General features: G+C 48.6%; 1 protein-coding gene across 8 annotated transcripts in view; it reads left to right on the forward strand.

Moving 5' to 3' along the window:
• COL16A1 (collagen type XVI alpha 1 chain) overlaps positions 1–26126 on the forward strand; it is a 706769-nt gene that overhangs the window by 662804 nt on the left and 17839 nt on the right. For all 8 annotated transcript variants that reach the window (XM_069622515.1, XM_069622517.1, XM_069622520.1 and 5 more), the window contains 3 exons: positions 7282–7348; positions 7465–7638; positions 8736–8813. In XM_069622515.1, the coding sequence (XP_069478616.1) occupies positions 7282–7348; positions 7465–7638; positions 8736–8813 (319 nt within the window). The remainder of the gene's footprint in view (positions 1–7281; positions 7349–7464; positions 7639–8735; positions 8814–26126) is intronic.

Here is a 26126-nt window from a genome sequence, read left to right on the forward strand (position 1 = left end):
ATTCATACTCTATACGACCAAAAGGCTTCACAGTCTGTTACAAAGTTGATGGTCGTGCAGAGTATGGGCTATCCCTCTGTCCCCAAGTATCAAACTGACAACCACGGTAACACCTGTCAGAATGACAATTAGAGCCAAAGGTGATAGTCCGTGGAGTCAGGACGCGGAAACAACCGGAAGAACCCCTGGAGCGCTGCAAAGGAAAGAATATGGTTAGATTATGGTACAATGTGCAATTATCAATGGGTAATCTCTGAATCACTATAGTACCTGTGAGTGTGGGGTTTGATGACTCGTGGTGTGTATAGTGCGTCCTGGTAGACTATCACCTGGGGAATGGACCGAGGTCCCAAGGGAGCACGTGATCTGGATGATTTAGAGTTCGAGGTCAAAACAAGAGTTCCAATACTTGAGAAGGGCTAAACAAGGCAGTCCGTAAAGCAGAACAAGGTTGGCAGCAGTTGATCCAAGAAAATAATCCAAAGTTCCAAAACAGGCAAGGGTTAGGCAAAGAGCAGTCCGAAGTACAAGGCCGTGGTCGAAGGAAGAAATCTTGAACGAATGCAGAAGCGTCACGTGATCCAAGGAAGCAGCTGTGAAGCAACGCTTTCTGTAATTGGGCTCCTTTTATACGGAATGAGGAACACGTGACCACGTTCACGTGACGAAAAGTACCAAAGCGTTGCCGTGCTGAAATCACGTGATCTTTGCCGTGCTGTGTCGAACCATTCGCCGTCGTGGATGTGATCGTTTATGATGCAGAAGCCTCCATCTTACTTGCCACAAACGTGAAGGACGATACACTCCCGTGGTGTTGAGTATGCCATGTGCCCTACTATGTGTGACTTGCCGGGGCGATGAGGTACCCCTGAGTGTGGATCTGGAGGAGCGGGTCTTCTGTGTGAGAGGCGGTGTGAGAGGCGGTGTGACAGTTTTACACAGACACAGACTCCTTTGCTTGCATGCTCCATAGGAATCCTGTCCCAGTATTGAATATTGGGAGCATCCATTTGGGGGACCCTGGAACCATTTTGGATGATTTGCCATACCTTTTAGGAGCCACATATTGAAAAGGCTGCTATCTCATAATTCCCGACGTCAATTGAGGATGATAAAATTGCCCTCCAAAATGTATGAGACACGGGCCTTCCTAGGATACTTTTCCAAAACCTGCCAATATGCACTCAGGGTGTGTTTTCTCTACAAAAGTAACTAAACTATACTTTACACCATGCATTAGTATATTAAAAATCATCATCAATGAATTGTAACCAAAGTAATTTGACATAACAAAGAAGTGATTAATGGTTCAATTTACAGGTAAAACACTTTGCATCTTCATAAATTCAAGCCTGATATATTTTGCATTTGAGAAATCCCTTTAAATATTGGAGAAAGCTAGAAATTGAATAAGTAGTTTATTGGTGAGGTTATTTATGCTAAGCTAGAGGTAGCAAGAAATGGGCTAGTAATTCCCTTACATATGCAGTTGCAGTATCAAATAATTCTGTACGGCTGTGATAGTGACAGAAAACGGGCTTAGGAAACGGTGACAAATCCTTGGACCTCGTCCCTGCTCCCTAGAAGGTGCCCCTTCCCATGAGGCCAGGAAAGTGAGGCCACTACCCGATAATCCCTTTGGGGGTGTTACTCAGTGGGAGGACCTCGTGGGACTAGGGGCGACTATCCAGTGAGAACGCATTAGACTATGACCCAAAATACCTCCCCCACCAACCCCATACCTGATTGCCCTGTGTATATATGTCAAGTAGAGAATACACAAAGTACTGGGATGAAGAAGATCACAGCCTACCCTAGGGAGATTACTAGAATAGGTACTGGGATGAGGATCAGGTGTGGAGCCATAAAGAGCACACCCAACAACTACACTGAACATTCTAGTTATTCCTGAAGGCTGATTGACCCAAAAAGAGTAGAAAGGGAAGAAGGACTTGAGACGAGGAGAGAAGCCCACCCTGAAAGAACCGCGGGCGTGGGGAATGCTTGCCTGCACCACATAAATAAGAGGCTGTTGAAAAGATTTCCAGGCAGGCAGAAAGGTTCGCAAACAGTCCCACATGGAAGGACCTTATGGCAGAGAGAATCCAAGGACGTCCAGGCGAGGACAGCCAAGATACAGTGTGGTCGAAGGAAGACGCAACACAAAGGGACTGCAAGGGCTGCCGAGCTGCAGCAGCGCATCGGAAGACCTGAGACCCCCATGGAAGTTGAGAGCAGAGCTTGAGGAAACCTGTATCCAATCCAACGGGACAAAAGCAACAGAAACCCTGAAGGTCCCAGGGATAACGTCGAGATTGTAAAGGGTACCAGGAGGTACTGTCACCTGCTGGAACTACCATACAGGGGCACAGTGAAAGAACCTGGAGGAAGAACCACGTTCCCAAACCCCACACCAGAAAGAGAAGAGACACAGGTCTGGGACTCACACCCTTATAGGAATAGCATCACAATCACTCTTCCTCATCGCAGTACTTGCTAGGAAGTGAACCACATCTGCCAACACGGGTCTGGGACCCGTACAATCATAGGAAGAGCTTCCCAACCACTCTTCCTTGTCACAGTAATTGGCAAGGAAGTAAAGCAAGTCTTCCAACACAGGTCTGGTACCCGCACCCTCATAGGTAGAGCATCACAAGCACTCTTCCTCATCACAGTCCCTGGCAAGAAAGTCAACCAGATCTACCAACACGGGTCTGGGACCCGCACCCTCATAGGTAGAGCATCACAAGCACTCTTCCTCATCACAGTCCCTGGCAAGAAAGTAAACCAGATCTACCAACACGGGTCTGGGACCCGCACCCTCATAGGTAGAGCATCACAAGCACTCTTCCTCATCACAGTCCCTGGCAAGAAAGTAAACCAGATCTACCAACACGGGTCTGGGACCCACACCCTCATAGGTAGAGCATCACAAGCACTTTTTCTCATCACAGTCCCTGGCCAGAAAGTAAACCAGATCTACCAACACGGGTCTGGGACCCGCACCCTCATAGGTAGAGCATCACAAGCACTCTTCCTCATCACATTCCCTGGCAAGAAAGTTGACCAGATCTACCAACACGGGTCTGGGACCCGCACCCTCATAGGTAGGGCATCACAAGCACTCTTCCTCATCACAGTCCCTGGCAAGAAAGTAAACCAGATCTACCAACACGGGTCTGGGACCCGCACCCTCATAGGTAGAGCATCACAAGCACTCTTCCTCATCACAGTCCCTGGCAAGAAAGTAAACCAGATCTACCAACACGGGTCTGGGACCTGCACCCTCATAGGTAGAGCATCACAAGCACTCTTTCTCATCACAGTCCCTGGCCAGAAAGTAAACCAGATCTACCAACACGGGTCTGTGACCCGCACCCTCATAGGTAGAGCATCACAAGCACTCTTCCTCTTCACAGTCCCTGGCAAGAAAGTAAACCAGATCTACCAACAAGGGTCTGTGACCCGCACCCTCATAGGTAGAGCATCACAAGCACTCTTCCTCTTCACAGTCCCTGGCAAGAAAGTAAACCAGATCTACCAACACGGGTCTGGGACCCGCACCCTCATAGGTAGAGCATCACAAGCACTCTTCCTCATCACAGTCCCTGGCAAGAAAGTAAACCAGATCTACCAACACGGGTCTGGGACCCGCACCCTCATAGGTAGAGCATCACAAGCACTCTTCCTCATCACAGTCCCTGGCAAGAAAGTAAACCAGATCTACCAACACGGGTCTGGGACCGACATCCAAGATAAGAAGCCAGAGAAAGGCCAGGGGAAAGGAGACACCCCCCCTCCAACTGTTGGAAACTGCAGCAAGAAACCTGAGAAAGGCCAGGACATGGGAGACATTCCCCCAACTGTGTTGAACTATAATGAGAAGTCTGAGATAGATCAGGGGAAGGGAGTCTTCCCCCCTGACCCTATGAGACTGTGAAACCTTCATAGTGAAGAAACAACTGTGGGCTAGAAGGAATATTATCATTTGCACTGGAACTTTACTCTTTGAGTTGAACTGAGAACTTTAACGTTGTTAACATCTCAACCTGGAACTTTGTTTTGATACTTTCAAAAGGGATCGAGGCCTGGGGAAGTGAGTCATTTCTCCAGGTAAAGGTCCCACCTACAGTTGGAGTTGTGATCCATTTTCCAGAAGCAGGGAGCCATTATTCCAAGCCAAGAAGATCCATTACCTTTTTGGTATAGTTATAAGGACGGTGGGCTTTTAGTTCACATTGTCACCCTGACTGAAGCCTTAGTACTTTTGGTTGGGGTAAGGAAAGAGTTAGAATTTGGTAAAGGAAGGTTTTCACTTTTATTTATCCCATAATACAAATTTATGCCAATAACCATGCCACCTGTGTGTCAGTCTCCTCCTTCTGCACTCTTACAAAACTCTTATAGTCAAAATGATTATGATCGCCATAGCTACATTTATAGACCCACTTGACCTATATTGGGTTCGGGAAATGTAGGGAGGCTAGGTTTCTAAATGTATGTGCAGATAATCTTATCATAGATGGTGATTGCAATGAAATAGTTGATCCAGCATTAGATTGGAAATAAAAAGCTACATTAATGAAAACTAAGTGTCATAAGGAATTTTTACACCGGATAATTCAATTAGAATTGAATGAATTATGGTGATTTTGTAAGTGTGATGATAAAACACTTTGTTTTTTTCACCTCCACACAAATGAACCTTTTGGATGGTTTTTATTTTCTCTATTAATTCTTTGTTGTCCCTTATATATGGCTCGTATTTGGGAGCCTTGATTATTACTGGTCCTTCTCCTTCAGTAACTCTATTAGATATACCAGAAAAAGGTCTTGAAAATAATTGATACAGATTCAATGATGCCCTTTTGACTGGTGAAATATTTATTAACCATTATCAAGAATGGCATTAAATAATTATTTTACAATTATTCATTTTAAGGAAACTTCAATACCAAGTACATTGACACTTTTAAAGTAACTTTGAGGGATCAATACCTTTAATTCAGAGTTAAATAGAAAGTAAAGTATTTAAACTAAAAAAGGTTTAATATTGTTTTCAGTAATCCTGTCTTTTATTTAACAGTGAAACAGATCAGATTTACGCACTTGGTTAGTGGTAGAGCGTGTAGTGTTTTATACACAATTAAAGCAAATTAGTTTCGAGGATCATGTATGTCTTGATCGTTAGTACTTTCATATTTAAAAACTCAACAGCAAACAAGAAAGTGATAACAGTTCATTGTGTGGGTAGTGAGAATATTTCTAATAAGAAAGGAATTGTGGAGATGTTCTCTCTTTTCTAGAAATCCTAATGCACACCTAGACACGTGACAGATTGTGAAGAAATTGAAATCTTTCTTAACAAAGTGACCTATCCCATACTACACAACATGGATCACTCTTCATGTCAAACACACGTACACTCTTCAAAATATTCAGAGTAACAAATCATCTTCTGGAAAAGTGCAACACACCTTCTAGTCCAAACAATCTTCATTTATGTGTTTTATAAATATTCAAATTATTTGTCCTACGACCGACTTCAAATATTTGACAGTTGAATTGGTAAGGACTGCACATCGGCCCTTTTCCGCACTCTGATCCTTGGACCAACTGTAAATCTGGAAAGGGTAAAAAATAATCTGTAATTTTCACGCATTAGTATGGATTATGACATGTCTTTGGTAAGGCACTTGCAGATAGATTTGAAAAATGCATTCCTTATTTTGATTTAAAAAATGCTCAAACTGGATATGCTCAGGGAAGAAGTAGCAGGGACAAGATCTGCGGGGATGACTAGCACTGATGCCTTTGAACAATGACATTCTTTTTTTAAAAGCTTTTAGCTTTGCATGTCATCCCCCAAAATGTAGATTATTGTTAACTGTCATATACACTTCTCCTGCTGCCATAATGTTAGCTAATAAAGCCCTTTAACTGGCTTCCTTTCTATGAAGCTGTACTCATCACAGGTGTCTCATTTCTCCTTCATTTTTAACTTGGCCCATAAACCATCCATGAAGATGCTTATACATCACACAGATATTACTGGTGGTAGAATCTATTACATGAAACAGAAAGCCTCAGCATATGCTGATACTATATGGGTTTATTTTATCTGACCAAGCAACATCGCTTAAATCAGGGGTCTGCAGCCTCTGGTCTCCAGATGTTCTGTGCTAGGACTCGCACGATTCCTGATCATGGACTATGCTGGCAAGGACCGATGAGAGTTTTAGTGCTAAACATCTGGTGAGCCAAATGTTGCAGATGCCTGTCCTAGACATTCCATTGAGAGAATTGATGGACAGTGTATGTTTATTTAAAATTTAAACTGGAGTAAGAAACATCAAGAATTCCACAATACAATAGCTTGTACTGTCAACTCACATTCTTTCTTTATCCAAACCACCTATTTTGTTGTAAACATATTTACAGAGTGGCCATCTCATGTTGGTATGATGAAGCAATTTTCAATTTTTAAACATTTTGGATCATCTCTGTAATTTTAATCCTATGGATTCATATCAATTCAGAAGCAGCATTTAGACAATTGATCATAAAATAGATTGATTTACTTGTTTACCCATTATGTGACTGACATCTTAAATTAGTGTGGAAGTATTTCCATGCAATGTTATCCTTTTTCTTCAAACTGTGTTTACTACATGTTTATAGGTTCCATACAGATCCTATGAATAACTTATTTTTCTTCAGCCTAGTACTTACTCGGTTGTTCGCCCGCGTGCGCACGTTTGTGTGTGTGTACATAATTACAAGACACAATGATATTGGTCACGAGTCACTAATATTGTAATTGTAATATGACATCCTTATCAATTGTAGGTTGCTAAAGTTTGATAGTGTTGTGGGTTTGTTTTAGAATAACAATGGCAATACACTAATATGTCCAAAATATGTTACAGAGTGAAAGCAACATAAAATGAAGTGTTATTAAACTTGCCCTGATGAACACTCAAACTGGCTGTTTGAGCTGAAACATGCTAGAGTGCAGATCTATTTGTTAGGACAGCATTGCCTTTCATCGGTTATCTTCAGTAAACCACAGAAAGTATTTAATGTGCCTCAGCTCTTTTTAGTGCATTAAGCACTGCCCCGGGCAGATTCTCAGCACTAAGGGGGGGCATGAGGGATTCCCAAAATATGCCACTTTTGTTGAGATCTTCGCTTGATTTTCCAAAGGCGATTTAGAAGATTTTACAAAAGGCATCACATTGTCCTTTAGAAAAGTAACCTGTTTCTCGTTGTCTTCTGTAGGCAGATGCTGTGAACTACGATGAAATTAAGAGATTTATACGGCAGGAGTTGATCAAAGTCTTGGATGGTAAGCCATGTCCAGGGTTACACTTCCCTCAATATCACAGGGATTCATTACACTTTGAGTTGATCCTAGTTTACCATCCTTTCCTCACTGAACACTGTCCTTGCTCCCCTCATCAGAGCGCATGGCCTATTACACCCGGATGCAGTCCCCGGTGGAAGTGGCTTCTAGCCCAGGAAGACCGGGGCCACCAGGCAAGGACGGGACACCAGGCCGGGCGGGCCCCCCAGGAAACCCTGGGCTGCCGGGGCAGATTGGAAGGGAAGGGCGTCAAGGAGTTCCAGGAATGAGAGGTTAGTTCTGTCCGTAGGCACTTCAAGGAATGAGCTCAGTTAAAGATATTTGGCAGTGACGTCATAGCTGATTGGGTTAAACATTATATTCGCGCAGTCAAAGACTGGACCATGAATGACACAGGTGAATTGTGTGCACAGGAAAAACTAAATGTGTTGTGCGCTTTGCCACCATCAGAGGTGTCGAGGCAACGTGGTGGCCAGGAAATGAGGTCACACCCAATGCTTATGAAACTCAATGAGTTTTGCAGAGCTGTTGCAAGAGCAGCAAATACATGGTTTGTGGTCCCCTACCACTGAAGCCTGTAGCTGATTGCCAGTCGTGCGGTGGGCAATGGGTGTCACGTGTTTGGTACAGGCTATCTCAGTAGTGGTCCAGGGGGGCTGCATTTCCCTTCTGATGACTGTCGCATGTTGGAGGGCACTGTGGGAATGTCAGATCCCTGGCATAGTGAGCACCCTCAGTGCAGGCTTCCTGTGCCATGCCACGAGAGTGGGCCTTGTGACACAACCCATCCATGGCCAAGTCATGTGGCAATCACTGGCACATTGTGACTCCACGCAGTCTAACCACTTTCAGAAAATGGGCATATGTTGTCAGAAGAATGCCAGCTGTAGATGCCAGCCCGCTGGCACCTCGTGCAGGATAGATTACACTTAGGTGAAAGGTCATGCATGGTATCTGGTCTTTTCATCGAATGTAATACCATCGAATGCCTTTCCATCGTAAAAATTGCAGCGAAAAAAAAGCATTGAATGCATGATTTTTGAAGGTAAAGGGTTTAGTTTGATTTTAATGGGTTTTAAAGGGTAAAAAAGAGGGGGTTGGACTGGAGGGTGACCTTCCCTGTGCAACCTTCCAAAATATAGTGCTCCTTTATTTCATCAGTCTCTCTCTCTCGATGCATTGCATGCATGCTATTCCTCCGTCTCTTCCACTCCCCCCCCCCCCGACACACCAATTGTACAAGCTTTCTATGCCCCGTCTTCCATTGTCTTCTTTCCTCCTGCCTGAATCCCACCCCTGCACTTTCCAGATTGACACGGTTCTGTTTCTGTCTTGGTGTAATGTGCCCCCTTCTTTCCTGTTTATCCAGGTGAACCAGGCGCAAAAGGCGAAAGGGGAAACAACGGTGTCGGCGTCATGGGAGACGTGGGCCCACCGGGTGGACCAGGTACGGGGCTCTGCTCTGTGATTGGTTGCAAGTGAAGGCCTTGGTCAAATGCCTTTGTGTGAATCGGGCGTTTGCATTAATATCGACATTTCATGACCGTGTTTGCTGCTGATGAAAGACCTTTGAATCACTAACACGAACTCAAAGGCGTCTTTGGCAATTGCCGGCTTGGGTCTGGTTGTGACTGTACACTGTGGAAGGCCACAGAACCAGAGTTATGTGCCCTCCCTCTCTCCCCCTGCTAACACCAACACACACTGGCAATGCCAGCAGTTTTGTCTATTGTGTGGGCATGGGAAAGACATGTGCCAGTCACTGCCGGATGGTTGTAACTGCCCAGTGATGGTAGCAGCTGCAAGGTAGCACGAGTACCTGGGCATGCAACAGCAGTGCACATGCCAAAACTGCGGGCTTTGCCAATGCTTGTTTTCAACAGGACTTCAGTGAAGGGCACGCATGCTAGATATTTATCAAGTGGCTTATAGCACACTTGGTTAAGGCATTTATATTATACCGATAGAGTTCCAACTAAGCCATCACCTCTCAGAATCCACTTTGAAATAACACTGGCCAGCACTTCCAGTGGAAAGTTTGATGGTAAGGTTGGGGAAAGCTAGCTCAAAGATATCCCAGGAGAATGCATTTTGGGAGGGGCGGGAAGCGGGTGTGAATAGCCGTAGGGATTAGCACGGCATTGCACAGTCAATTAGTGGGTAGAAAATCACAGAACACCTACAAGCTTTGTGTCCCTCATCTGTCATCTCCCTTCCGGCTGTACTCCAATGCTATAGTTTTGGCTTATAGGTGGTGCTGGTAGCCAACCATAAAAATGACAATGACAGAAAACAATGACTAAAAAGGTTTGCCTTGCTTCTAAAATAGTGTCGCCCAGGCCATCGAGTCACCTTTCCAGGTGCGCTGCGACCACAATAGCAAGTTTCAGTCACATGCCTTTTCTCTGTTTCATGGAATTACGGTGTCACTTTTTGTTCCCCCAAGGGACCGCACAGTGATGTGCAGCCGCACTGTCTCATTTTCGCTGCTAATTACATTTTGTCCACTAGAGGATAGCAAAGTAAAGGAGATGGGGGACTGTCATATATTCCCCTTTTTCCGCATCTGGGGTGCTCGGTTTTATATTTCTGGCGACAAACCTTCTTTGAATACATGTCTTGGTGTATTGGACCTCCTTCTGAAGTGCTGTCTTAACATGGGAGCATGGGCAGGACCATGAGATAGAGTGACCAGATGAAAAAAAAAAAGACAGGTCACAGAAATAGAAGAAGGACTAAAGTAAATACACAGACAACTTTAGTCCTGCCTCTATGTCGCTGGCCTGTTACAGGGGGTGGAGAGGGGGTGTGCTAACAGGCACACTCCTCTCATTGGAGGAGAGCGCCAGGGAGCTAAAGAGGGCAGAAATGGGGGTGGAAAATGCATTTCACGCCCCCAATTGCGCCAGAGCCTAATTTCGGGATTTCAAAATTGGGTCCCGGGAAAAAAAAGGGACTGTAGCCGAAACCCATGATGGGGTTTATAAAATAAAAAATCTCCTGGGACCCCGAGACGGTGGGTGATTTCCCCAGACTGTCCTGGGAGAACAAGGACATCTGGTCACCCTAGCATGAGGGCATATCTGTAGGTTCATGGGGGTGAGGGCGGGACCCAGGCAACAGGCCCTGTCCCAAGAAGGGACTACATGAGTTCTTCCCTGTGGCCTTGCTCTGGCCACAGTGATGCAGGATGCTCTGGGGGGAAGGGGTCTGCCTTAAGTGTGGGTGGGGTGCGTGCATTCTTTTAGATGGGAGATATGCCTTTTGAGCAGTGATTTAAGTAGGATAAGAAATCAAGGGGGTTCTACCTTTTCGTAAAGCAATATTTGGGGGTGGGGTCTAACAATTGCATGGCATGAACCCAGGAGCGCAATGAAACCTAAATTTCAGGGCCGGGGGGCTAACTGGTGATGGGAGGGGCAACTTCAGAAAATGGGCGAGACAAACTTGGAGGTTCTGACCCCACTGCTCTACCCCCAATGCCCGGTGTGGGGACCAACTATCAAATGGTACATTTTAAAGCGCAATTTTCAGAGCAGCTCCCTTTAAATATTGGGAGGGGCGCTATCTGTAGAAACTATAGGGGAGGATTAAACGTACGTGTGTGGGGGCATCTAACTTCTTCACGCATTCTAAGGAGGCTATTCTAGTGCAGCTTCAATGTTACAAGCAGTTAACCCTCTCCTTTAAGTCTGAAAGCACCCACTTAAGTACTGCTATGAGCATGAGTTGTCTCCTGTCACCCTAACCTTCCAGTCACTCCAGTGGCATGGAAGTACTAACCCCACATCACAATTTCCATTGCCCAACCATGTATACATATGAATTCAGGCACCTACAATGAAATGCTTTACATAACCAAGGTTTCCACAAAGCACTTCAAGGGATCGGCCCACAGCTTATCTGCATTTCATAACATATCCCCAAACCCATTGAAGAAGATCATCACTCAAGTCTCGGGTGCTTCCGACTGGCACCCGCCTGTCAGTGCTGTCACTCCTGATGCACACCACAATGCCTTTCATGTCCATACAAAGGTTACATTAGATTGCAAAACCACACCGCCTTCGAATAAAAACAGGTTGCAAATGAGGAGGCAAGTTCAAGTAGAGTCGGTGCTGCATCCGGTGACAAGAAAGTTGTTTATTCATGTTAAAAGTGCTGTATTCAGAAGGACTCTTCTCCAGTTAAGGGAAGCACGGCACGCACCGATAACTATAGCTCCCAGGGATTACAAACCTCTCTGTTTTCAAGGGAGTGTTGCCTTCAGCTGTCTCTGCGTGTCATTTAGCAGACCCTGTGCACTCCTAACCAGTGGCGCAACACCACTGAACAGATCGGGCCATAGCGCCCCCTGGCTGAGACCAGCAGAGCTGTGGCCGGACAAAACAGGACACCAAAGTTAAATAGCTTTGCAGTTAACAAAGGCCCTGCACGGAAGCCCCGCTGCTCAGCTCACATTTCAGGGAGGCGGGGGGTGGGATGGAGCCTGATTTGCTCAATGACATTGCACGCCTACACAGACCCCAGAATCCCGAGGAGGGTGAGAACCTCTAAAATACTCGGCGCACATGCAAATATACACGGGGCCTAGCGGACGCGGTGGAGGTTTTGAAACCCAGAAGGAAAGGAACTACAATTTATTTTAAAGCCCGTATTAAGCATAGTTAATGAGCAGTGAAAATGAAATCTGCTAAAATAATGATACTGAAATCTAAATTTGACATCAAATCAAAATATTTGAACGCACGTTCCATTGCCTCAATACCTATGAGGAAAATGCATGATTTGTATGTAAATAGTTTATGAAATCATTCTTAAGAGGAAGACTTTAATATATTATTTGTTGTAAAAAAAAATGTTGTATTCTCTGCATCCTACGTTTCCTTCTGTGCTAGAAAACACATACATTAATTTCCAGGTGATTCCAAACTTGGCTGACACTGACATCTACTGGGAAAGAGCAATATTGGCACACATTATTATCCATTTACTTTACGCACAGGTCCAGGGCAATTTGCGAGGACTGCTGAGACTGAGCTCCAGCTAGACCCAGTCCACTTAAAACTCTGCTAATATTTTCTTCTTGATGATGCAGTAAACATGAGCAGATTCTTATGATTATTGGTAGGATGTTCCAGTTTTTAGGTGCAAAGAGACATCTAACCTGAAATGGCTGGTGCTACATGTGGGCTAGCAGGCATGTATAGTAGACAGGGGCAGAGCTGGTTCAAAATATTGGGGTGCTGTAAGGGCGGTTTTAAAAGGGGGGTTACGAATAGGGTCATGAATGATTGTCCGCTGCCCCCCAGGCGCCAGATGTCTTCCACAGTAGCGCCTTTGCTTAAACATGCACAGGGTTGCATCAATGTGTGCCCGCTGACCCTGGCAACCCTCTATTTTCATTTGCACTCACTCTCCAGCCGACCGGCTTAAGAAAAAGGGTGGAACGAAAGAGAAGCGTAAGGGCTAGTTTTGCTAAGTCATTTGCTCTGGGAATCAAACAGGGCCCCTTCTTGATTCACACGTGTGGTGACATCACAGCAGGTGATGTCATAGGAAGTGACATCACAGTGATTTCTCCTCAATCATGGGGCCCGAACTTGCAAAAAGTAAAACCACAACTAAGGACTTTATGGAAATTGGAATGAATGCTTAAAACAGAAGTGTTTAGGGATTTCTGCTCCTTTACTGTGCTCAGAGAGTCTGGCCAGGTGTGCAAAATGTGACAGAATATGCTGGAGGCAAAGATGGCTAAGGCATGCATTTAAGCACCTGCACATGTGTGTTACATGTGTGTTACGTGCTTTTTACTTTATATGCATGCTGCAACACACGTTAGCTTCAGGGGTGCAACTGTCCTTTGTAAACATGTGCATTTGTTCTGCTGCTCCCAAAATCTCACATCTACCATGAAACATTGTTATTAATTAAACACTGTTTGCACCCGAGAGGAAATACCATTGTGTTGGGTGCACTTTACCAAGGCTTTCAAAATCATCTTTAGATAATCAGTTAATTAAACAACTAACATCAATGGAAGGTCATTTCTGATCAGCGCTGCAGCAGCAAAACCCACTCCATACATCAAGAGACAGGCACGTCTCCTTTGTAACTATTGCAAGTGTGGGCCTCACATTCCAACAGCAAATGACTGGAATCAGTGGCATTCTTTGGAAACACCCACGAGAAATACGTGAGGGCCTCCGTGCCCTTTTGCGCGCTGTGCAGAGACCTCAGACATCCTCTGAGACCCGCGCGGAGCAGATGTGGCCTGTCTGAAGTCCAGACATCCTTGGGCATGGCCTGGCAGCAGTAGGTCGATAGACCTTGATGATACCATATCATATCATACCATCCTGCCACAGAGCAGAGGGCGACAGGGGACAGGATCATTGCTGCTAAGGCAGGAGGAAAAGAGGCCTGGAGCAGGTACAAGGCACATGGGAGGCCCTGAGCTGGGCACAGGTGTGCACAGTTTTCTGAAGTGGGGCGGGGGGGCTTTGCCAGCAGCTGGATTAAGGTCAGGCTGCAGAGAGGGCCCACCGAACGAATGTTCAAGGCTCCATATTAATCAAGGCCATGGCGCACCTGCTGGCAGGAAGGGGTCATTTTATGTAACACTAGTGAGAACGCTTTTGCAGTAGTCCAGCAGGCTGAGGACCAATTGTTCCTGGAGGCCGGCTCAGGCTGAGGGAGCAGCCATGAGAAGCTGTGACTTGGTCAGTCCCTGTCCTGGGTGGAGAAAGCAGTGGAGAAGGTGTAATGAAGGAAGTGGACCACCATCTTTTGGGGGCATTAGCAGGTGAGTGTCATTTTTGGAAGAAAAGTCAACGGGCAGAGGAAGTTCTGGGCTCAGCTGATGGTTGCAGGAAATTATCCTGAGTAGTGTCCAATGGCAGTTCCTCAGTGGTGGCGGAAGCGGAGAAAGGTTTGGCTGTTAGCATGAAGGAGGTCCATGGAGAGGCTGAATGTGGTGAGAATGGAGGCAGTGAAGAGGGATGAGACGTCAGCAAGATAGCGGGAGACATTGATGAGACGATAGTGTATTGTGAACTATGTGGAACAGCATGGTCAAAGGCTGGGGGATAGATCGGAGGGGGGATGGGGGGGCAATGCATATTCCATTCAACATGGGCTCGATCCCTGCTCCAGCACTTAGAAGCTGGAGGAGTCTGTCCTTAAGTGCAATATAAATTCCACGCTAAAATAAAATAAAGAAATGCAGCACAAAGGTCAAAGAAGGTCAGGCGAGTGTAGAAGGGTAGGCCCAAAACATGATACAATAAAAACTCAAAAGGAGAGTGAATGCACGTTTCCAGAAAGGGAATTTATTACATGGAAACAGCCAGGGGGAGAGGGGGTTTAGTCATCTTAGTAAAGCTGAAAACTGACAACTCCACCTCATATTCAACAAAGTTACAGCTTTTATACACAAAACTAGATCATTTACATAATTACACATAACAGCTACATCATCCCGCAATCCCCCATTGGCTAAACACTATACAAAGAACCCTAACACCCCATATTCTCTAAGCCCATTGGAAACATTGACTTTACACAATCCCCTTTTGAGGTGGTCTTATTACATAGTGAGTCATGGCATTCTGAAATATTATTGGTCTGTTATCTCAAACAATTTTCAACAGTTGACTCGCCCCATTTGTCAGAGAAATGTTAGCCCAGTTTCTGATGTGCATAGCCTCGATAAGTTCCCATCAAAAAGGGGGAGGATTGAAGACAGTGGCCATTCCTTCGCACAAGAGCCTCCTCACTACCCCAGACCACTGGAGCCCCAAACTGCTCCTCAGCATTCCTTCGCAACACCTCATGCGACTTCCATCTTAAATCATATGGCCTCCCTAGCACGTATCCTGCTTATCCTCCTGGGAACCCAAATAGAGTCTTAAAACACTGGTCAAGCTCTGCCTTCGAGCATCCATTTCATGTATTTATTGACTAACCCCAATCCGACGCTCTCAAACAAACCAGACCTGCTGGGCATTCAATAACAAGGCTTCGTGTTCCCAGGAAGTTTGTCTCTCACATCTACACATCCCTTTTACCATAATAACAAACCTAATGGCAGTCCATTCCATCCTTGCCTCCAGGAACCATTTGTCCTGCTATCGCCATCTGACTGATTTGTTCTGCTTCCTCCCCCTCTCCTGACCTTGGTCATCCAAATGCTTGCGGAGGGTAGAAAACTAAACCCATTCAATCCACAAACTCTGTAACCTAAGGCTCTAACTACAATGAGGCTTCAATCTCCGAAAAGGCTTCATGTAAAGCCGGCAGACCTTCTTGACACCATGGTACTCTAACTACATATTTATCCTAAGTCATTGTAAGTCCCCATGTGTCCACTTGACAAGTTTCCTGAACCCCCTGCAGATGCCCTCTCTACCGAAATTGCCCTTCGCCCGCATTTAGAGCCAAAACAATGTAATTCTCTCGCTTACAAACACTGAGCTCTTCGCAGCTCAATTCTATGCGCTACAAAGTTATACCCCACACAATGACATTGCGAATCCATTTTGCTTGTTATGTTGCTACATGATGCAAACTGAAATGTATTAAAAACTAAATACAAAGTAGCATATACACCCAATCTCCAAACTACACAGAACACACACTAACTGCAACATGACTGTGTTTAAATGAGCTGCTTCGTTGGACTAATACAACGTATGTAGCGTAAACCTCTTTCCCCTATGGGGACGGTGTGTGTGCAGGGTCGGATTGGCCCCGCGGCCTTTCGGCCCGTGGCCAGGCTGAAATCGTCCCTGGGGGGGTGCCTGGGCCTGTTTCAAAGGAAAAAAAATGATTTTTTTTTTCTTAACATTTTCTTTTTTTTTTTTTTTAATCCTTTCATCCTTCTTAAGTCGATAAATGAGTATCAACACAGGTTGGGTGATATTGTATGCATATTTATTCTATAAAAACGAGCTTAAGCGTAAGTGCTATACAATAACATATTATCATTTGGTCTTGGACGTCTGCTTGCATTCACAGTAATTTGACAATATTGATCTATACACACAGATATTAATGATTCATATGGTGATCCATTCTTGTATGTAATGTATATCACATTAGTGATATCATAACCATGTGTTTCGTAGTCTACTTAGGAACAATGCTATTTGATGCCACTTCCTGTTTTGTCAAGGTGTGAAAGGTCGTGTTTCATCGCTTCCCGGGGTGTCACTTTGGGGTGGGGTCAAATGACATCACTTCCGGTGATGTCATCAGAGGTAAAGGGTCGTGAGGGGAGGGGTGGGCCACTTTTCTGAGGCGAGGGGTGGACCACTTGTTTTTGGGTGACCGGGCCCATTTCTTGTCCCAGTCCGACCCTGTGTTTGTGCATCCCAACAAGAATCAAACGGTTGTTGTGGCTCTCGCATATCCCTCTCAAATTGTTGCAGTGTTTCCTTTTCCCTTCTGTATTGTTTCCACCCAGGCAGCAGATGCAGCAATTCCCTGAAGTACGGCCTGGTCCTATTTCACCCTTTTCTCACACATGTGTACGGATGCTAAGAAACAAAACAGGGGCTCCCCATCTCTCTGGATGGAAGAATAGCTTAGACCATCCAATCATAGGCTCCATCTAATGTCTTCCCATACATTTGCACAGGTATTGCCTTGGGAGACACCAGTAGACTAATTGGGCTTTAGCCCCACCCCCGAAATTCTGGGCCATACCTCAAGGGACCTGCCGACCTTCTGAGCGTCATGAGTAGGACTCAATGCAGAGGATGAGCAATGCCTGCCTCTGAACATTTACTTTCATTTTGTTCTCAGCATTGCCTTTCTTAGGTGTGAATTGTTAGGCAACTGGCACTGCAATGGGCCTTTCCAACTGAAAGACACCCGCACCACCTTACAGCTCCATTTAACTTGCAATCTGTGTCTGCTTCCAAGTGTGTACAGAAGAAATTCTCTCGTTTAAAGGTTAGTTTACACCCATGATGTCCTCTCTTGACATGCAAAAAAAGATTTTATGATGTGGACATGAAATCATGCATTACAACATGCTGGAGGTTGGTGACTTAACCTTTTTACACCATTTATTTTAGAGTGGGGACCATCTTTATTATGACATAGCATAACAAGCATTATTAAAATGTATACATAAAAGTTGTACGTCTGCTTTTTTCCCCTGCATCATATTTTTATAAATGTATATGGGGGAGAGTAATGCCGATTCCACAACCCTCCCCTCCCCGTCATACAAAGCCACAAGTGCTTATGTCGCCGTGACATTTTCATGCTAGCATAAATGCCGTGGTATTTGACTGCTTTTTACACCAGCTAAAAACAGGCAGATTCCAAAACGAATCCATTGCAGACACTGCCAGCTGAGCATAAATAGGAAGTGACATGTACCCATTTGCATTACAACGTAAACAAACTAAGGCGAGCGGCTGATTGCTAATACACAAAAGAGGTCGGGGGATTAGACTGTAGGACCAAAAGAGCCCCCTCACTTTAGGAAAAGCTAAATAATATAAACTAAAGAAAAGGTCCACAGTGTCGTATCACTAGGTCACGTGTCCAAACCTGCTTAGTGGGAGGTGTAGATGAGGGAAAACACACTAGTTCTCATATCTTTACTCGATTATACTCTGCAATGGAGCACATCACAGTGAACTGTGAATACAGAGACGGTATACATTTAGCCAAATATTCAAATATCAATTTTATTAAACCTTCAATGGTAAAAAATACCTCATAAAAATGCCAACATGGCATAATTCATCTAATACGAATCTTTAACACAATCCATAAAAACATTTTTTACATATATATATATTTTTTGAAAAAAAGTTTGTTAAGAAATGTACGACCAACGCACACCAGTGACAACTTAAGTATACCGGTGTCAGGCTGAGAGGTCCTGTGTCCGTGGAAGCTGCTGAACCCCCGACCATCCCCCTGAAGTGTAATTCTCAGAACCAGAAATACAACTCAGCTCTGTTAACTACACCCCTAAGGGATAACATAAAAACACCAGGCTGACTGCGTCAAGACTAACCGAAACTGAACCTGCAGAGAATACAAGAAAACAGATGAAAATCCTCTCATTACTTACTTAACTTCAATGATTAGAATTGCCTTTAAATCCATAACTAATAAGTTAAGAATCATACCTGGTTCTTCTCCTAAAACTTCTTAGAGAAGTTTGCAGAAGTAGCTGAAAATCTTTCTTACTTGAGTCGCTTGAAATTTACAGCAACTTCTTTTTCATGGCAAACCTGAGAAGTCTTGCTCTTGCCTTTTCAAAGTTGACAAATTGTTCCAGTAAGATTGTCTTTAGTAATGTCTTTGTTTTATTCTTTTCTTAAGTTCCAAACTGTTTACAATACAATTGGGTACGTAGATTCTTGAAGAAACGCGCGCAAAGATGCACACGCGCTGAAGAACAAACGCGCTGAAATCGCACGCGATGAAGAGTCCAGGTGTTGAGGCGCACCTGCGCTGGAGAATACCTGCGCTAAAATCACATGCGCTGAAAAGTCCACGTGTTGAGGGCACCCACGCTGAAGAACACACGTGCTAAAATCCCACGCGCTGAAGAGTACACGCACTGCAGAGTTCCTGCGCTAAAACACACACGCTTGAAAATGCACGCACAGCAGAGTTCACGCGCAGAAGGATTCTCACGCTAGGAAACACACGCGCTGGTAAACACACGCGCAGTAGAGTTCTCGTGCGGACAAGTTCTCGTGCCAAGGAATTCTCGCGATAGGAATCTCACGTGCATAACACACTCGTGCTTTTTATATTCACGCGCAGACGAATTCTCGCGCTAAGCAACACATGCACTGGTTACACACGAGCAGTAGAGTTCTTGCGCAGACAAAATCTCGCGCCGAGGAATTCTCGCGATAAAAAGCTCACGCGCATAACACACATTAAACCTCGCGCTTACTTTCAAACGAACACCAAAGTTTGCGCACTTAAATCAAAGTTAAAGGCTCCAAGAAAACATTTTACGAATTCTCTCTCAAACGACTTCAAGATGAAGGCAAAGCAGTAGAATTAAAATCTCAAAAGATAGTCACTTATCTCCAAAATGATTTCTAAATATCTTCGGGGTTTCCTGTCTTCTGATCACTTTCCTGGTAAACAAAGATCTTCTCCTGACACCCTCTAGAGAGTAGCCGCTCAACTGCTAGCGCCTGAAGGATAAAATCCACCAGGCCCAAGACTAAAGCAGGAGCAGCCACTAGACACGTCCTCTCAGCTGGGTGTTAGATGATGAAAGGCAAAGAGTGACAGTTTAGAATGTTCATTGTTGTTCTGCAGGGTTCTCTAGCCAATCAGAGCAGTCACTGAGAAACTCCATCTTGCCTTGGGTCAGAATCAGGATTCTGTATTAAGAAGTTAAGGCCAAACCAACTACAATAGAAAACTTCCCACCCACATAAGGCCAATCTAAAAGGGATAATAATAATAATATTAAAGAGATAAATGAAAAGAAACCTGACAACCGGGAAGAAAAAGGTGTACCACCCAAGTCCTACACAGACACAACGTAAAGGGTTATAACATAAACAAAAATAACTAGATCTATTTATTCATTCTAAATCAACCACAATACTGGGGTTTGAAGAGAAATAGCACAACTAGATTAGCTAATAGATTCCACACTCTTTCGCTCCCATTCAACCCAACATGTTTCATTCCTCACTCATTCCATACATCCACAGTCAGGGGAAATTCATCAGGGGTATGTACTTAAAAGCACGATGTGCCAAGTTTGGTCGTCTGTCAGGGCAGAACTGTGCTCACCGCCTCACAACTTAATTAGTTCAACAGACACATTTTTACCCTAAATCTATTGGGCAAAAGACCACATTAGAAACTACATGGACGATGGCTTAACCAAACAACCCAAAACCAGTAGTTAACTGTTACTGAAAATGTCGGTTTGCAATCAACTCGGGATAAATTGTTTCTGAATCCCTCACAAATACAGGTAATTCCTGTTGTTGTGATGAAATGCAAATTAACCTCCCACGAGGGCGAAGGACACGTGACACCTGTAGAAAGACAAGGAGATAGAGAGACTAATCAATAAGGTCCCTCACTCATAGGACTGTCACATTACAATGTCTAAGGAGCTGATCAATGCTCCAAACGTGTCTACTCATCAGGACTGTTCAGACAAAGGCAGGCCTCCTTATGATGGAGGAATAGCAAGCCTTCACATAGAAAAGGGCACACTTTAAAATAACCTACTCCCCTCAGGACATCAATTCGTATATTGGTTTATAAAATGCCCTAAAAAGTGCAAGCAAGAGGTGAAGAGAAGAAAGGAAAAAGGAGAAAGAGAGGCAGAAGTCCCTTGACGGGCGACCTATATCAGGTTAAATACGACTAGATTGTAAAAAGTGCTTGCCAGGTGGTAGCTTACACAGTAGTTCGACACAGCAAAGGTTTTTGTAGGGTGTCTAGCAGATTAGAGCTCTCACTGCATTGGTTCTAGAGGATTCCACTATAATGTACTAACAACCACCTGTTGGAAAATATAAACGTGGGGGAAAGAATATGGCAGGCACTGTTAGCAAGGTTACAGTAACAATTGCACCTCAGGGGGTTTAAAACCACACACGTGTCACACATAATTACCTTATGTTGGTGACGTGATGCATTACATCAAACATATGCTGCATTTACCAAGATTGCTGCCATGGTTCGTCACCCGAACGAATGTATCTACACGGGTAGAGAAATATATATATATATATATATATATATATATATATATATATATATATATATATATATATATATATATATATATATATATATATATATATATTACATGGCCACGGTAGTGGCCATGTAGTTATGGTTAAGTTGCTGTTTCCATAGGAAGAGCACTTTTTGGGCGGCTTATAACTTCGCTCTCCCTGGACGGATCCTCACCAAACTTTGCAAAAAAAGTAGTTGGCCCACTCTGAATTTTTTTGCAAAGTTTGGTGAGGATTCGTCCAGGGGGGGCAAAGTAATAGGGGGGTCCCAAAACCTTTTTTTTTTCCCATAGACATAATGGGAAAAAACTTTGCTCACGCCTACAGCCCAAACCGCTGGACGGATTTACACCAAATTAGCGGCAGGAGCGGCGGCTTGGTCCCAAAAGCGTGCTTTGCTTTATTTGGTGTAAATCCGTCCAGTAGTTTTAAAAAAAAATGACAAAAATGTAAGTGAAAAACATTTGTGATATCTGTGTTCGCTTCGCGGACACACTTCCCTGTTCGCTCCGTGGACAGGACGGTGATTGGGCCAGCAGCTTGCGTGATGTCCGCGGACATCTGACGTGCTCTCTCATTGGATGCGTGGAAGCGTGCAGTGCGTCTGGCTTCAGAGACGCCCGCCATCTTTGTTCCTCGCATGAGAGGCTTTGTATCCCGCCTGCACAGTAAGTCCCCCACCCCCGCTCATGCACGTGTCTGTCTCCTGTTCCTCCCACCTCTTGCCCCGTGTGTCTTTCTCCCTTACGCCCACCCCCCGCTCATGTCCGTGTTGTCTTTCCCCACCCGCCGCCTGCTCATGTCCGTGTTGTCTCTCCCCACCCGCCGCCTGCTCATGTCCGTGTTGTCTCTCCCCACCTGCCGCCCGCTCATGTCCGTGTTGTCTCTCCCCACCCGCCGCCCGCTCATGTCCGTGTTGTCTCTCCCCACCCGCCGCCCACCCCCGCTCATGTCCGTGTTGTTTCTCCCCACCCGCCGCCCGCTCATGTCCGTGTTGTCTCTCCCCACCCGCCGCCCACCCCCGCTCATGTCCGTATGTCTCTCCCCCTCCCTCCCGCCCACCCCGCTCATGCCCCGTGTGTCTCTCCCCCTCCCGCCCACCCCCTGCTCATGCCCCGTGTGTCTCTCCCCCTCCCGCCCACCCCCGCTCATGCCCCGTGTGTCTCTCCCCCTCCCGCCCACCCCCCGCTCATGCCCCGTGTGTCTCTCCCCCTCCCGCCTACCCCCCGCTCATGCCCCGTGTGTCTCTCCCCCTCCCGCCCACCCCCCGCTCATGCCCCGTGTGTCTCTCCCCCTCCCGCCCACCCCCCGCTCATGCCTCGTGTGTCTCTACCCCCGGCCACCCCCCGCTCATGCCTCGTGTGTCTCTTCCCCTCCCGCCCACCCCCCGTTCATGCCTCGTGTGTCTCTCCCCCTCCCGCCCACACCCCGCTCATGCCTCGTGTGTCTCTCCCCCTCCCGCCCACCCCCCGCTCATGCCTCGTGTGTCTGTCTCCCTCCCCCCACCCCCGCTCTTGCCCTGTGTGTATGTCTCCCTCCCCCCCACCCCCGCTCTTGCCCCGTGTGTCTGTCTCCCTCCCCCCCACCCCCACTCTTGCCCCGTGTGTCTGTCCCCCTCCCGCCCACCCCCGCTCTTGCCCCGTGTGTCTTTCCCGCTCTTGCCCTGTGTGTTTTCCCGCTCCCGCCCACCCCCGCTCTTGCCCCGTGTGTCTTCCCCCTCCCGCCCACCCCCGCTCTTGCCCCGTATGTCTTCCCCCTCCCGCCCACCCCCGCTCTTGCCCCGTGTGTCTTCCCCCTCCCGCCCACCCCTGCTCTTGCCCCGTGTGTCTTCCCCCCCGCCCACCCCTGCTCTTGCCCCGTGTGTCTTCCCCCTCCCGCCCACCCCCGCTCTTGCCCCGTGTGTCTTTCCCCTCCCGCCCACCCCCGCTCTTGCCCCGTTTGTCTTTCCCCTCCCGCCCACCCCCGCTCTTGCCCCGTGTGTCTTTCCCCTCCCGCCCACCCCCGCTCTTGCCCCGTGTGTCTTCCCCCTCCCGCCCACCCCTGCTCTTGCCCCGTGTGTCTTCCCCCCCGCCCACCCCTGCTCTTGCCCCGTGTGTCTTCCCCCTCCCGCCCACCCCCGCTCTTGCCCCGTGTGTCTTTCCCCTCCCGCCGACCCCCGCTCTTGCCCCGTGTGTCTTTCCCCTCCCGCCCACCCCCGCTCTTGCCCCGTGTGTCTTTCCCCTCCTGCCCACCCCCGCTCTTGCCCCGTGTGTCTTTCCCCTCCCGCCCACCCCCGCTCTTGCCCCGTGTGTCTTTCCCCTCCCGCCCACCCCCGCTCTTGCCCCGTGTGTCTTTCCCCTCCCGCCCACCCCCGCTCTTGCCCCGTGTGTCTTTCCCCTCCCGCCCACCCCCGCTCTTGCCCCGTGTGTCTTTCCCCTCCCGCCCACCCCCGCTCTTGCCCCGTGTGTCTTTCCCCTCGCGCCCACCCCCGCTCTTGCCCCGTGTGTCTTTCCCCTCCCGCCCACCCCCGCTCTTGCCCCGTGTGTCTTTCCCCTCCCGCCCACCCCCGCTCTTGCCCCGTGCGTCTTTCCCCCTCCCGCCCACCCCCGCTCTTGCCCCGTGTCTCTCTCCTGTTGCCCCCCACCCCCCGCTCCTGCCCCGTGTCTCTCTCTTTTGTTCCCCCCCACCCCCTGCCCCGTGTCTGTCTCCTGTACCCCCCCCGCTCATGCTCGTGTCTGTCTCCTGTACCCCCCCACCCCCCCGCTCATGCCCCGTGTCTGTCTCCTGTTGCCCCCCCTGCTCATGCCCCGTGTCTGTCTCCTGTGCCCCCACCCCCCGCTCATGCCCCGTGTCTGTCTCCTGTACCCCCCCACCCCCCCGCTCATGCCCCATGTCTGTCTCCTGTTGCCCCCCTGCTCATGCCCCATGTCTGTCTCCTGTTCCCCCCACCCGCTCATGTCCCGTGTCTCTCTCCTGTTGGCCCCACCCCCCGCTCATGCCCCGTGACTGTCTCCTGTACCCCCCCACCCCCCCGCTCAAGCCCCGTGTCTCTTCTGTTGCCCCCCACCCCCTGCTCATGCCCCGTGTCTGCCTCCTGTACCCCCTCCCACCCCCTGCTCATGCCCCATGTCTCTCTCCTGTTGCCCCCCACTACCCTGCTCATGCCCCGTGTCTGTCTTCTGTACCCCTCACCCCCTGCTCATGCCCCGTGTCTGTCTTCTGTAACCCCCACCCCCCGCTCATGCCCCGTGTCTGTCTCCTCTTGCTCCCACCCATGCCCCGTGTCTGTCTCCTGTACCCCCCCACTCCGCGCTCATGCCCGTGTCTGTCTCCTGTTGCCTCCCACCCCCTCGCTCATGCCCCGTGTCTGTCTCCTGTTCTCCCCACCCCCCGCTCATGCCCCGTGTCTGTCTCCTGTTCCTCCCACCCCCCCTCATGCCCTGTGTCTGTCTCTTGTTGCCCCCCACCCCCCGCTCATGCCCCGTGTCTGTCTCCTGTTCTCCCCACCCCCCGCTCATGCTCCGTGTCTGTCTCCTGTTCCCCCCCACCCCCCGCTCATGCCCCGTGTCTGTCTCCTGTGTCTCCTGTTGCCCCCCACCCCCCGCTCATGCCCCATGTCTGTCTCCTGTTGCCCCCCACCCCCCGCTCATGCCCCGTGTCTGTCTCCTGTTGCCCCCCACCCTCCGCTCATGCCCCGTGTCTGTCTCCTGTTGCCCGCCACCCCCCGCTCATGCCCCGTGTCTGTCTCCTGTTGCCCCCCACCCCCCGCTCATGCCCTGTCTGTCTCCTGTTGCCCCCACCCCCCGCTCATGCCCCGTGTCTGTCTCTGTTGTTCCCCCCACCCCCGCTCATGACCCGTGTCTGTCTCCTGTTGCCCCCACCACCCGCTCATGCCCCGTGTCTCTCTCCTGTTGCCCCCCATGCTCTGTGTCTGTCTCCTGTACCCCCCCACCCCCGCTCTTGCCCCGTGTGTCTGTCTCCCTCCCGCCCACCCCCGCTCTTGCCCCGTGTGTCTGTCTCCCTCCCGCCCACCCCCGCTCTTGCCCTATGTGTCTGTCTCCCTCCCGCCCACCCCCGCTCTTGCCCCGTGTGTCTGTCTCCCTCCCGCCCACCCCCGCTCTTGCCCTGTGTGTCTGTCTCCCTCCCGCCCACCCCCGCTCATGCCCCGTGTCTCTCTGTTGTTCCCCACCCCTTGCTCATGCCCCGTGTCTCTCTCCTGTTGCCCCCCACCGCCCGCTCATGCCCCGTGTCTGTCTCCTGTTGCCCCCCACCCCCCGCTCCTGCCCCGTGTCTCTCTCTTTTGTTCCCCCCACCCCCTGCTCATGCCCCGTGTCTCTCTCCTGTTGCCCCCCACCCCCTGCTCATGCCCCGTGTCTGTCTCCTGTACCCCCCCCGCTCATGCTCGTGTCTGTCTCCTGTACCCCCCACCCCCCGCTCATGCCCCGTGTCTGTCTCCTGTTGCCCCCCCTGCTCATGCCCCGTGTCTGTCTCCTGTACCCCACCACCCCCCGCTCATGCCCCGTGTCTGTCTTCTGTACCCCCCCACCACCTCCTCTCATGCCCCATGTCTGTCTCCTGTTCCCCCCACCCGCTCATGTCCCGTGTCTCTCTCCTGTTGCCCCCACCCCCGCTCATGCCCCGTGTCTGTCTCCTGTTGCCCCCCACCCCCCTCTCATGCCCCGTGTCTGTCTCCTGTTTTCCCCACCCCCCGCACATGCCCGTGTCTGTCTCCTGTTCCCCCACCCCCTGCTCATGCCCCGTGTCTGTCTCCTGTTGCCCTCACCCCCCGCTCATGCCCCGTGTCTGTCTCCTGTTGCCCCCCACCCCCCGCTCCTGCCCTGTGTCTCTCTCCTGTTGCCCCCCACCCCCCACTCATGCCCCGTGTCTGTCTCTTTTGTTCCCCCCACCCCCCGCTCATGCCCTGTGTCTGTCTCCTGTTCCCCCCACCCCCTGCTCATGCCCCGTGTCTCTCTCCTGTTGCCCCCCACCCCCCTGCTCATGCCCCGTGTCTGTCT

Source organism: Ambystoma mexicanum, chromosome 11 (assembly GCF_040938575.1).
Source record: "Ambystoma mexicanum isolate Mex_15411 chromosome 11, UKY_AmexF1_1, whole genome shotgun sequence".
Lineage (NCBI taxonomy): Eukaryota > Metazoa > Chordata > Amphibia > Caudata > Ambystomatidae > Ambystoma > Ambystoma mexicanum.